Genomic DNA, 14,442 nt, shown 5'->3' with positions numbered 1-14,442 from the left:
AGAGTAGATACTTATTTTATAAGGTGAGACAAAAACTACCCAAATCAAACATGCAAAAATCCCCAACCTAGCAACCGGTTGTAGGATGCGAAGGCTTTAATGAAATTTATTTTTGAAAACTTAATCATTCAAAACCAGTCCAGCTCAACAGCACAACCATAAGCATCTTATACAGACCTGCAGCAGTCCTCCTCTCAAATCAATGTAGATTTTTGGAACAGATTGCTCTGGGCCAGGATCACCACTGTGCTTACACCACTTGGCTTCCACGTTAACAGAGCAGCAAAAAGGGCCAATCAGAGATTTTGCTCTTTCTTTGAGACTTGTTTTAAGTAAGAAATCTTTTATGTCAAGGACTAAAGATGATCCATGGATTCCTAAAAGGAGAAAGAGAAATTTAATCCCACTGGCAGTTATTCTCCCAACATTTTTGTGCTTATTTCCTGAATTCACTTTACCATGAGCCTGGAGATCCCAAGCCATTACTCACACAAGTAGTCCCACTGACTTTCATGGAAATACTTGTGTGGACAATCACTCTGGTCTCCAAGGAAGGACTTCAGAGCTGGGCAACGAGATATGGAATTTTTTTAAAATTTCCTGTTTTTTTTCACTTAGCTTTCTCTTCCCACACTGTCAACCATGCTTTATACCATGTTGCTGTAACAGAGCAGGTATGTCTCATCCACATTCCTTACAAAGAACCATTTGCCAAAACATGACTTTTTGCCTTCTGAGTATTTTAAGGTTTATGAGAAGAGACATTTTTCATTAAACTATGAAATTTTTTTTCAAAAAAGTCTATTAAGAACAATTACAGCTGCTTCACTTGATCATATTTCAAACTGATAGGAAATAGAGATTTTGAACAGTTCTTTCTGCTTTTGTCCAGGTTAATTACTATAACATAGCACCTTGCTAGACTTAGGAGTACTTAGCAGAAGAGGGGTACTGTTTGAATTCAAATAATTCAAAACAAATGCTTATCTCAAACTACATAATGCACATTTCCTGAGAAAAAGAGTTTAAAGTTTTCATATCATAACCTTTTGAACTTTACATAGCTTCATAGAACCTAAAAATGATAATGGCAGATTACATTTATGACAGAACTTACATATTGACATTAAAGACAAACATTTTAAGGATAGAAATATCATCTAGAAATATCCCAGCTCTTGTGAATTTAACTTACTGCAAATCACTGCTCAATAAAATAAACCATGCCTAATATCTCTATTTCTTTTGTATATTTACATGGAAAGTACTACATCTGAGGTTGGCTTAACTTTTATCTCCTTTGGTGCTAATACTTGGACTCAACACCCTGAATGTTGGATGCCACCCTACTTTATAATACACACAGCTTATTTTTCTAATGAAAATAGACATTTACAAAAGGCAAAAGATTAAAAAAACCACCTGAGGCTTACACACAGGTGTTTCAAGGTACAGTTTCATTTTATATTTTTATAACTTTGCTGGTAGAAAAATCCCCCCAAAACAAAACTCACTGTTTTGAATCCATGCAATAAAACTTCTCCTATGAATCTCTCCTAGCATCCAAGGAAGAAGTCTGTCTGCATCCTGGGGCTTACAGTTTCATAATTCTGAGCACTATTTTTTTAATGGAAGGAAATACATTGCATGTTTTTTTAAAACCAGCAAACACTAGGAAGGCGGTCCAACAATGCCCACAGTAACATTGGCATTGAACTGTGTCCAACCTGAGTAGGAACCACAAACCTAAACCACCTCTCCCTTGAGCAGCTGGAGTTTAGTAAGAATGATCAAGGGCTCAAACCAAACATTCTTCCATGCCAATCAACAGGACTGTTGTCATCAACTGCAAAAGGAGTTCCAGCTTTGGGTTTTTTTATTTAGGCTGGCTCCTGAAATCCTGCATCTGCTTTCATGGGTTACAGGCTTATGGGACAGATCTGTTCAAGGTGGTTTTTGACACTGAATTTCAGTGATAATCAAGAAAAGTAGCATCAACACACCCTGACACCCTGATATGGTTAGTTATTTTAAGAGGCACTACAATACTTGGAATTTTTTTTTCCTTTCATATTCTATATGGAATTTTGATTTTAAAGAGAAGAAATTCTTGGTAACTATTGCACAATTCTTCAATACAGAGAAATTTCTTCCTATAGTTTTATTGGAATATGTGCCAAGTTGCAGAAACAACAGAAGGGGAAAAGGAATGCCACAATACAAGTGGTTTTATTTATGTTTTCTTTCACTGGGATTACACTTGGAAGGATTAAGCTTTGCAGTCTCTTTGTGTTGTCATCTCAGCTCCACAAAGTACAAAGAAAACACAATATCCCACAGCTTAGAAGTAGAACTGAGCATTCAGCACATAATACTGCTGGTTCAAAATCAGCAGTGCCTTTCTCAAATGCTAAGCAAACAATGAGAAATGAAGAAACAATTAAGAATAAGGAAGTGTTGGTTAGTTTTCAATACATGAAATATTACAAGACACATCCATGGATTGTGTCCTAGAAATACCAGGAAAAGCTCAGGAACTCAGGAAGAGATGTTTATTTTTCTTGCTGCGACCCAGAGTGCTCTTGTATAGACAAGAATCACACCCTTGTCCCTTCTAGCACTTGTACCTACTTGTCCTTTCAGGGATGAGCTGATTCAATATAAAAAACCACTGTTCACTGTTAGAAAAACTGCAATGCAGAGACCATTTAGATAAACTTGCATGTAGTGATGTTTTGAGGAAGCTTAAAGAAAAGAAATGAAGAACAAGTATGCATAAACCTCAAAAAGCAGTAATAAGTAAAGAGATCTCTGTGTCTGGGAGAAGTTCCAGTAGGGCAGTATGTCTATGGAAATCCCAAAAGTATACGTTCAGTCTGTGAAGTGCTTTCCCATGACTAAAGCAATCACCTCAGAAAAGTAAAGACGCAGAATAATTTCCCCTTGTTTTTGCCATCCCACACACTATTTTCAGTCAGTCCTTCAATGCATCTCTCACAAACTCCTATTGTGGAAGTCTGCCTTCAGTTTCAATAGATTAAATCAAAGTCTCCATTTGAAGTGAACTTGAGATGGCAGCACAAAGAAGCAATATATCTTCATAAATGATTGCTGTGACATGTAGAAGTTAACTTGTGCTGTTTGGATTATGGCTCATGAACACCAATGCACTTTTCAGTACGTGCAATAATTTACTTTTAGGAACAAATAGTTTCATGACTTTTAAAATACTCCTCCAAGAGACTAATAAATATGAAGCACTTGCTTTGGACAGCATTTAAAAAATGCTGCCAGCCCTCCCCTGTCAGACTCCAGCCAGAAACACAATAGCACTACAAAACACATCCACGCTAATGGAGCAAAAGAGAACTTAGACCAGGCTTCTGTGTGCTATTGCAAGGACTACCTTTATGATGACATATGCTCAAAAGGAATATCCAGGTATTTCATATGGTTGGAAACAATGTAGGAGGGTTTAAAAATAGCTAGCTTGTCACATTCCAAAAATTACTTTGCCCCAAAATTAAAGGTGGAGATCATTGCAACGGAACAGTGAAAAAATTTGACCTAAAGACATTTACTTTGATATTCTAACATCTTTTTTAGTCAGTACATACTTGATTTATGCTAAGATTTAGAAAGACATCTCACAGAATCTGAGTACCCTAATACAGTTTTACACATACTTAGATTAGGGTTTATATATAATTAGTAGAGTTGCATTAGCATTTGTCAATAATAGGAGGCTTCATCCTTGTTAAACTGCTGTGTGTGCATAAATCCTGTTGTGTGAATAGAAAAAGAAAGAGCTGGCCCATTTTAATAGATGCAGCAGATATATAAAAACAATCCCTGCCTTACAGTAACAATCACTTAGGGTTTAAGCAATACGGGTATCAAAAAAAGCTCTGTTTGCTCTTCCTGGTTAACAAAGGGAAAGACAATCTTTTGACATAAACCATGGACTTTCTGTTTTCAAAAACATTTCAGTGTTGACATTTGAATCAACTCCAAATGAAACGAGTAGAAATATAGAAGGAGCTTTTTTCCTTCTATTATTCCCTGTGCATTTGCTCTTCCTTAGCTGCAAATGCTGTTTGGTTCATTGCACTGTCACCTAATGCAACACAGAGCATGATTTTAATTGCCAAACTTCAACAGGGGACAAGAGAATTAAGAAAATGAAAACACATGTATTTTAACAAAGGTAGCAAATGGCATTGAACTGGCACTTGCCTCTCTTTTGAAAAGCCAGTAGCTTTGCTACAAACAATAGCACTGTGAGGAAAATTGCTTTTCTGAGTTTGGGGCAGCTCAGCAGCAAGAGTGTGTCCCAGAGCACAGAGCCAGCCACGCTGGTTCAGAGGCATGTGAGTGATGTGGTCTCACTGCCGGCAGCAGCCTGTGGAATGTACTCCCACCCAAGGGATCCTGGTGCCCTCTAAAGGGAGAACTCCAGGCTCCGTGCCTGGGTGGCAGAGATACAATCTTGCTGCTAAAGATCAATTAGCAAGTGTTTTTCCTTACTACCTTCTACTAAAGTGACAGTCTGTGGTATTTGGTTCTGAACATTCACTCTTCACATTTGTAATTTCAGTAGCTACTTTCAGATTGTCATTGACATTAAGACAGCTATTAAAATGTAAGTATGCTGTTATATCTAATATATTGGTACAACTATCTACACAATTCTTTCCTCTTAAAAAAACTGTAGATTCATCACATACTGAGTAGTTACACTACAGTTACAACGCTCTGTTGACAAATATCCTTGACAAACCATCTTCTGAGAAGAAAGGGTAACAAAGCTGTGAAAATAATTACAGGGGAAACACTGCAGTTAATTTAAGAGCCAGCCAATTTACTCAAGTCTAGAAACAGCAGTAGCAAACAAATGGTGAAGCATAGTAAAGAACAATTTTAAGAACTACTTTCCAGGAGAGATTTAGTTAACAATGCACTGACCGCACTGGATTTCTCATTAGTATCGAGCTGAATCTTATGATGGTTCATTCTCCCCATGAGAACAATACTTACATGTTACCAATTAGCTATTCTTTAGTGAAAGAGAGTTTTTCAGCATTACATTGGGACACATATGGGCTCTGTAAAAACATGAGATGTGTAACACACGGTAAACAGAAAGTAATGATCTTAACCAGGCCAAACCCTTGAATTCATCACTAATAAATGTCCCCATGCATTCAGTGGTACTGGCTGCTGGAAGCCTGTTTTCTTCAAGTACTTCAAACACTAAAATCCAGGAACATTTATTATTTTAATCCATTACAGGCAGGGGTTGATTTAACTTTATTGGTTGTGGTGGTGGTAGTAGTTATAGTAGGGGTAAAGCTATGTTCTTTTACACATCATTTCAAAAGGGCTTAATTATATTTTATAGCTTAGGCCAGGAATCCTGCTTGTTTTGTGTCTAACAAGGTTCAAATGGAGTTCAGGTCAGTGATGAATCAGAAGAGAAGTCAAAGATGGTTATCTATCTGAAATGAGCTCATCTCCCTTAAAGAATAACTGGGCAGGTACATCATGTTCATTACACTACTGCATACTAAATAACTGAAAAATCTCAATTCACTTGGTGATTTGGTAATTTTGGATTTTGTGATGCCTAATCACAGAGGGCATATTAAAGGCTAGATCCAAAGGGATTTTAATTATTGGTCAAGGCTGTCTTGGGAGTACAATAATTTAGAATATACTTGTAAAGATCCATATTGCCTTATGTTATTCCAATTAGGTGGAGAAAAATGCATATTAAAAACCAACAAAAATAGTGTTCATATTGCATCTGTGAGTCCAGCTTTCAAAAGTGAGTGCTATATTGACATGAGTAGTACTTGGTTCTTTTATCATAAACATTTTTAGATACCACCAGGTTTCAGAAGAGCAGCTAAACATTCTTACTCCAGCTCTACAGATGGACATGGGGATGTTCTTCAATTAAGAAAAAGATCTATGTATTTTCACATCTTAATTTTAGGTGGCTGGTTGAAAACTTTGGCTTATAATCAGGAGATGGCTGGTACCTACAAATGTCACTGATCTTTAAAGTTGTAGATATTTAGCACAACTGAAAAATCAGACACTGAAAAATCAGAATGGTTGCCCAGCAAATGAAGCATTACAAAATAGCAGACGCCACTCAAAATGTATCCAATATAATCACCACAAAGTTGATTTAGAGTTACAGCTTTGATGTCTTGCTCCTCTGGCTCTACACTGGATTCAGTTTTAACTGCTTAATAAACTAAATCATCCATGAACTAGAGGGTAGCTTTTCTTTATAAATAAACCATCCTGAAGATAGTGCCTGGCAGCAGCTGAGCTCTATTTGGGCCTCTTTAACCCAGTCAATTATGCTTGTGGAAGTTCAAGGCTTGACAGATACACCAGGCCACAAAAACCAGATTTCCCTGCACTCTTGGAATGTGGCTCCTGAGAATCAAGGACAGTCCAGGTCCAGGCTTATTCCAGTCTTCTCCCTTCAATCCTTCCTCATTTGTATACTTCTCTGTATTCTCATTTGTGCCAGCATGGTCATTAGGTGTACCTCTCCAGTGAGCCAGCTGAAGGGGTCAATCTTGTTGCAAATTCTTCTTTAGTATTGGGTTAGTTTTCACAAAAAAAGAGTGCCCTGACACAACCCATTGATCAGCTACCTAAGTAACTGAGCTAGCACAAGGCAGCGTGTGGAAATGTGTGGCTACAATAACCTGAATTTCCTATGAAATTGCACCTTTTGTCTGGGCAGCAAGGTAGTGATTCCATCCCATAAAAACTATTCTTGACATGGAAAAAGAAGAAACATGCCAGTATATCATCAATTTAAACAGCGCACGTAACTGGTCCCTACAATTGGAAATAATGTCTAACTTCTGTGTCCTATACCTCACACTGAAAAATGAACACTGAACCAGAAGAACATCACAGAAAGCATAAAATGTATAAAGAATATATCTAGATTTCACTGTTATATCTATTGTCTCATGAATTTAAATGTCTATTAAATTGACTTCCATGTAAATACTGTATCACCTACTATCACCACATAAACATTGGGATCCCACTATCAAAAGAAATTCCAGTCGCAAAAAATATGTAATTAATTTCACAATAAAAACTGAAGAGATTAAAAAACCCAAACATATTTGTTATGAATCAAATTTAATCTGAAATACTTTTAAAGCTGAGTTGCTCAGATAGCAAATGCAGGTCTACAAAATTAGTGCACACTGTCTTGAACAAACAACCTTCAAGGAACTTTTAATTCTTTTTTTTACTCTCTAAAGTCAACGCGCTAGTTCATCAGTAGCAATTCTGAACCCTATTACAAAGTATCAGTAGGGAATCTGACCAGGATTAATACTGGTACTCAGTCCTGGGATTAGATGGTGTCTTGTTTCATGGATTTCAGGCCATCTGTTCTTCCCTCCTACATTATACTCCTGCAGAACTATAAACGCACCTCCACCTCAGGGACTATAGAAAGGAATTAGAATTCTTCTGCTTTTCATTATCACAAGATTCAGTAACTCATTTCATTGTCAGGATAATCCCCTTTTACTCTTTCTTTTGCGCTTGCAGGATATGCCAAAATGACAAATAAAATCCCAGATGTTAGAGACCTGATGAGGTCTCCACCTTTCCTTGAGTGTTGGATTTAAGCTACTTGGGACACGGTGTCAAATCTGACAGGACCCTGATGCCCACACCCAATATTCATTAAGGTTTGTTAGTGATTTGTATAGCTGTCTACAAGCTGCACTTCCACCTCAGTCCTCAGTGGCCATTTAAATATTTAGTTTGTCCTCTGGCTTTTACTGACAGAGAATTAATTTCCTATTGTTCAAGTGTTGGAAAGAGTTTATATTTCTTTCTAAAAGTAACAAACGCCTTCTGGGTGTTGTAAATGGCTTGTTACTGCTGCATATTATTTTAGGTAGTCATATCTAATTTAAAGTTTTATTTCCCCGTGGGCTAACTTGCGTATCTGCAGCATCCAAAGGCTATGACAACGCCTTAGCAAAGTTCTCTCGAGGGAGTTAGTTAACTCCAAATTGAAGTTTGGTCTTTGTGCTATACCAATTCATATCTGCATTTAATTTCTAAAAGTACTGTAAAGTATCTCAAGTATGTAATTATTTTCAGGTTTAGCAAAAATACTTGCAATTATCATAGGCTCAACTAGTGTTTATTTTTTCCCCCTTATTTATATGCTAAAGTAATCATCTCTACATATGGGACAAAGGGCTGGGGAATTCTGTGTATGATCTTTGGAATATTCTATGTCTGTAACTCTCTCAGTTCAGACACTGAGCAGCACGACTTCCCTCCCGTGTCCAGCCAGAGTAAAATAAGGCTCCACTGAGAGGCTACAGGCTTCTTGCTGTCTTTCACTTTGGGGAAAGAATGGTCCTCAACTTCTCTTAATTTATCTGCTCTTTTGGCAGGTAGGTAGTGCTAATTTCAACTACAAACCTGAACTAACTGAAAGCCATATGTTTAGAATTGCATTCTATTTTCTAGTATTTCTTGCTAAAACTTACTTCAATTCTAATGCCCTGTGTCAGTTAAGGAGTGAGTCACACACCTCAAGCACGGTACCAAGCGATCTCAGATCTGACTGGGTACATGGGACTGGAGCTCTAAGCATTTGTGGAAGATGCCATGTACTTCAGAGGAGAAAAATCACTGAATAAGGTCTAACAGCAGCTCTTGGAGTTGGGGTTTTCATCAACAGCACAAATACGCTGCCAAGCTAAGTGTTTGGTTTTCAAAAAAATGAGTACAAGTTTTAACTTGTAACTCTAAGCCACAAAATATAAAATGACTAGAGATAATTGTTTTATTGAACATCAGTATGACGAAGTCCTGCCCTTAAGGGTATCAGGAAAACTATAAGGGTAACCTCTTTTAAAGTAAATTTTTTATTTTTTTTGAAAAGGGATTTTGTTTTGGTTTATTATTTTTTCTCTTCATGCCAGTACACTGCAATACAGTCTATAAGGGTATTATTTTACCAAAACCAAAATAGTGACTATTTAAACATGAGTACAGAGGGGAACATAAGTATTCTAACAGAAATAGTAACCATGTTGTTATAAGTAACTGTTGTACTAAAACCTGAAAAATGTCCAAAAGATGAAGTCCCTTGACACACTATAGGTTTGGGGTTGTACAACAGTGCAGCAGCATATATAGAAATAGAGGTGGTTTCGTTTTATCCAATTGCAATGTGTGTTCAACACTTACAATTAATTTTGTTAGAAGTGAAATCATTCAACTAATTAGCCCCAATGCTTTTTAAAATCTAAAACTTCTTAGTTTCATAAGAATTTAAGAAGAAAAATGAAACTAGAATGCCTTTAGTTTCCATGATTAAACCAGTAAAGTCTAGAGGAAAAATTGATAATTAAAAAAAAAAAAGTTGGATAGCAAGCTTTCTTCATAATTTCAGCTGAAAAGAAATGAAAGCAATACACAAGGTCATGCACTTTTATTTTCCCCCTATAAGGGAGGGAAAATGTCGGCAATATATATTCTTGTGAGATTTTTTTTTGCTCAATGATTCCTAGCAAATAGGACTCCTTACAAAACAACTTCATCTCCTGCATTGAAACTCATCTGGAAAAGGGGTCATTTACACTGTTTATAAAACACTGCCACATAAAACGTGTAAAAAACCATATTTCACTAAAAATAGCTTGCGTAAGTAAGGGATTAGAGTAGTTTCTACCGCTATAATTGTTCCTTTGTAGTTTTTTCCATGATGTTTTTGAATAGTGTTTTTAACTATGTTTATTAAAGTCAGCACATCAAAAAGGATCAAAGAGTAAGCTAGTGAGAACCAAAGAAACCCCAAGCGTATTGTGTTGTCTCACTGGGGAGTTATGCAGATTCAAGTAAACAAGTGCAAATTGTTGAGGTTTTAATGAAAATTTTCTACAATTATTGTATCTGAAGTCATTCTATATAATAACATCTGTACAGCAGATGGTCATACTGTACAAAAGGCAAGCAATGCTCCTTTTTCTTCCTCTGTTTTAACAGTACATCTGAGATGACTACTTTTGTCATTGCGCTTAGCTTGGTTCAGCAAATAATTCGTAAAATGCAGCTGCTGCAGATGGTCACAATAGTTATTCGACTGTAAAATCAAAGACACAGGGAAGCATTCACGTATTAGTTTCATTCTATTAAAAAAACCCGACATTAACCCTGTTCAGCTCAAAAGGTGTATCTATAAAACCTTTTCTAAAAAGAACAGTAGTGAAGAACTGAGATATTTAAATGCTCCTTCCCCTCAAGACACAGCTAAAAACTTTTAAAAATTGGGTTAGCTTGCATAATTTCTTTGTAATAATAAAGCAAATCTAGTTAGCAACTGTGGTATTCTTCTAAAGGATTTTTAACATCAGATTATAACACCATTTCCCCCACATTGAGTATTTTATCTTCTCTCTTGAAGTCATAATTTCCACCTTGGTTTTACCAGCACTTTAAATTCAGATTCACAACCGTAAAAAAAAATCCAAGCAATTTCTTAAAAGATTTTTTGACAATTTCAATCAGTTCTGTGGAAGTGTGTCTTTTGCTCTAATTAGAACTTAATTTATTGCACCATCACAACAGTATGCAAAACCTCATGCAGATATACTTTTCTTTTTATAAAGCAGAGATAAAGCATTTTTAACTGGAAAAAAATGTGAAAAGTGTCTGTTGATGTCTACTAATTTTCTGGTTATGGAAGTTCTTTATATAGAATAACTAATGTCCATTTTCATTAGATTTGACATCAGTATCGCTCCACTTCACAACGCCTGCCAGACTATGACCATACTGAAGATTCATGTATGGCTTATACCGCGTAAAATAAAGATTGATTTCCTCAGACTGCCAGAAGAATTAAGAAACAGAACTTCATAGCTGAAAATGTTTCTGAGACTTAACATGCAGGGCAAGGTACGTCCTCCTTCTGGGAGGATGAAAACCTCCAGGGTATGTGAAATACAGTGTGAGTTTGCCAAATTGCTTTATAGAACAGTGAGGGAGCAGCCTGGCTTTGATGTATTGAAGCATGATGTGGACACCATAACGTATCATGGGACAGATAATGCACAAATGATAGAGGGGAACCCATGGAAGGGAAGAGGATTATGACACAGAAACAAAACTAAAACTATTTAAAGCACATTATAAAGGCTTTTCTCAGTTGCAGTGCCTTCTATGCTGGAGTTGTGATCTGAGTGGAAAAGCGTGGGAACACAGGCACTGCTCCTGCCTGCACTGCTGTTTATTAATGGATAAATCAAAAGTTTCTGGCCCCGGCACTTTCATGGGTTTTCATGTCCTATGAACCTTAAATTTTTCATTTTTAACTTTTAAAACAATAAAGAAGAACTGGAACTCGCTGGCCTGAGGAAAAATATTTCTGATGAAAAAGAAATAAATCACCACCTCAGCTGGCCAACAACTTGTTCCTCTCAGCTAGAGACTGTTCTGCCTCTCAAACTACTCTTCCAACTACCTACATCTGGCTCGTCTCCACACCACGGAAATATACCATCTTATTAATTTTACTGAAATGCTAATAAAACAATTTACAGTGATACTCAAAATATCTCTATTTTAAATGAGTCTCTGGTATCTGGTTAATTGTATCCAAGGCATAAAGTTTCCTTGCAGTGCTTCAGTAATGAGGCCAGAGTGCCTATTTTCCCTGTGTGACTCTCAGGTGTGCAGAGGAAACATGTAAAAATTGAAAACTTCATAAATCTGGAGAAAAATAACAGCATGACCCAATATTTACATAGCAGTACCTGTCGGGACTCTGAACAATTATTTTTACATTTTTTTAAGACAGAAACAAAGGTCCTAACAAGAAAATCTAGTTAAAGAGTGAAAACTGTCAAAATTTTGCCCTTTGAATTATGTGCTAAATTATTGGAATACCAGAGGAGTGGTTCTCATAACCCCTATTTCAGCCAGAATTCCATCAATAAATTAGTAATTACAAGCTAGGGGATATTAACTACAGAATTAATCATTCTTGGGTGCTCCCTCACAGAAAGGAAAACTTGGGTAATAGAGTCTATCAGGGATTTGCTATTTTCTGTTGTGGATTTATGATGTTGGCTGGAACAGTTCCCTGCAATGCCCCACACTTTGAAAGGTCACTAGACCACTACTCACACAAACCAGTAGCACTTCCAACTTTAAAAAAACCTCTTACCTGCAGTTTTATGTCCACTTTTAATGTTCAGGCTTCCACTGAGGTTAGAGAAAGAGACTAACAAACAAGGTTTGCTGGGGTGTGGGATGGTTTCCATCAAAACAACTATTTGAACGGTGTGAATGGAAATTTTCTGGAAGCAGGAAAGGGCTTCCCACAAGTTTTCTTGCATTGAAGCCTTTTGTACAGTGCTGGTGTGGGCTGCAGGTAGAAAATCCTTTGTACTGGAGTGTCTGGACATCAAAGTGATGTCCTCATCTGGAATAATGCCAGCTGATGACGCAGCCTCCTTCCTGGGCACATCTTCATTTGTGGTTACGATTTTCTTCAAGAACTGGTTTATTTGGTCAAGTCTGGCAAAACTGAAATTTGCTTTCAAAGGTTTTGATATGTCCACATTTATGTCAGCTGTAGGGGAGAATTAGAGAAAGAAATGTGATAAGCTATAGCGCAATTATTCAAGCTGTGTGCAAATATAAGCATTGAGTGAAAATAGCTTTTCCATCATATTTCCACCATGTTTCATTACAAGGACTGAATCAATGTTAAAACATAACAAAACAGTATTTTTAGCAATAAATCTGAATGAAAATATAATGAAAAATACTATAAGCAAACATCACTATGTACAGTTTTAAAGGAAGAAACATGGTGCAAAGTGGATTTTTTCTCGTTTCTTCCCAGGGATCACCACAGCTATCTGAAAGACACACACTTTATTGAGTGCATAGGAGGGGAGATACATCAGTTCTTTTGTGTCAGAATAAAAATATACTTCACATTCTCTTGAGTTTTATATCCAGAAGAACTATTTGACTAAACTCCAAAGCCAACAGCGAACATTTTCAACTCATTTAAATGAGTGAATAACATGTGTATTGTGTTGTTTCCTAGATAGTTCATATGCAGCAGTCTTCAATGCATTTTCAAGATGAAATGTGAAATAAAAAGCAAATATAAAAACTGAGGTACGTTTAGATTTCTTCATTTTACAGAGAGAGTGGAATGATGTATTGATTTAATTTTTTTTTTAAGTCATTATTATTTTTAAAATGTTTTTCATCTCCTCACCAAAAAGGATTTTGGTGTTTCTCAAACTATTAAAAGACTCATAGAATTTTTAGGAACCACAATTAATGTGAACAACATTGTTAATAGTCATATCTTGGTAGCTGAGATGTAGGAATTGGTAAAATTATTTCACGGATAGGAAGCAGGATTTTATGAAGGCCAAAACTTATTTCTGTGCTGCAGCACCATTATGTAACAATTCCTTACAGAAATCCAGCTTTTAACTTAGTTTTTAGGATTTTTCATTTAAAATTCAGTTTTTGACCAGTAATGAGACAGCTATTCTGGTTAGGGGGAAAAGGGCTTTTCCCTCTGCTTTTTGACTGCCACTGCCACTGCCCCAACCCCACGAACCAAAAGTGATTAAAATTCTGTGCATATATCTAAACTAGATGAAATGTTCAAACAGCACTATTTAGTTTCGAGTTTCATTATAAATATATACAGGAAACACTGTCTGCTGAAGGTTTTACACAGATTAATGAATATTTCATAGAAACTAGTTTCAAGTTGTCCAGGACCACATCTTACTTCTAACACTGATGCAAACTAATGAGCTCAGTTTTCCCATTCTTTAGGTAAATTTTTACACCAACACGAAAGGGCTGTAGGGGCAGAGTTTCAGAGCTGCTTTTAAGAACAGGTTTATACTGATTTCAGAGATTCACAGGCATGTGGCAAAGTACTTTTCTGATCCCCTCCCCCCAAAAATATCTGGCACATTTTCTACAAAGATAAGAGTAATTTATTAATGGCTGTGTAAGATCCATCATAGCTGAACTAAAAAAACCCAAAACAATATTAGAAAAATGTCTGCACTATTCCACAAGCTACAGCTAACTGAAATTTAAGACTGGAAAGCTATTTTTAACTAAGAACTTTAATTACTGGTTTTCTGAAAATGCTTCCTCTTGCACTGAAAGCCTTCCACACTAAACTAGGAACTGGCAAAACACTAGCTAATATGTGGGACTAGCAGGAAGGCAAGTACCAGAGTTAGAAAGCTGGGCATTAGAAGAAAACAGGATTGGAGAGGGTTGTTAAACATTGAAATTGGCTGACCAGGAAGGTGATGGAGTCACCATCCCTGGAAGTGTTCAAGAAGCAACTGGACATGGCAC

General features: G+C 36.6%; 1 protein-coding gene across 1 annotated transcript in view; it reads right to left on the bottom strand.

Annotated features, from left to right (window-relative positions):
- VPS13B (vacuolar protein sorting 13 homolog B) overlaps window positions 1-14,442 on the bottom strand; it is a 430,139-nt gene that overhangs the window by 80,815 nt on the left and 334,882 nt on the right. The window contains 2 exon segments of the mRNA XM_030963535.1: window positions 178-377; window positions 12,251-12,658. Coding sequence (XP_030819395.1) covers window positions 178-377; window positions 12,251-12,658 — 608 coding nt within the window.

This window comes from Camarhynchus parvulus, chromosome 2 (genome assembly GCF_901933205.1).
Source record: "Camarhynchus parvulus chromosome 2, STF_HiC, whole genome shotgun sequence".
Taxonomy (NCBI): Eukaryota; Metazoa; Chordata; class Aves; order Passeriformes; family Thraupidae; genus Camarhynchus; species Camarhynchus parvulus.
Note: the sequence above shows the minus strand (reverse complement) of the source record. Positions and strands in the feature narration are given on the sequence as shown.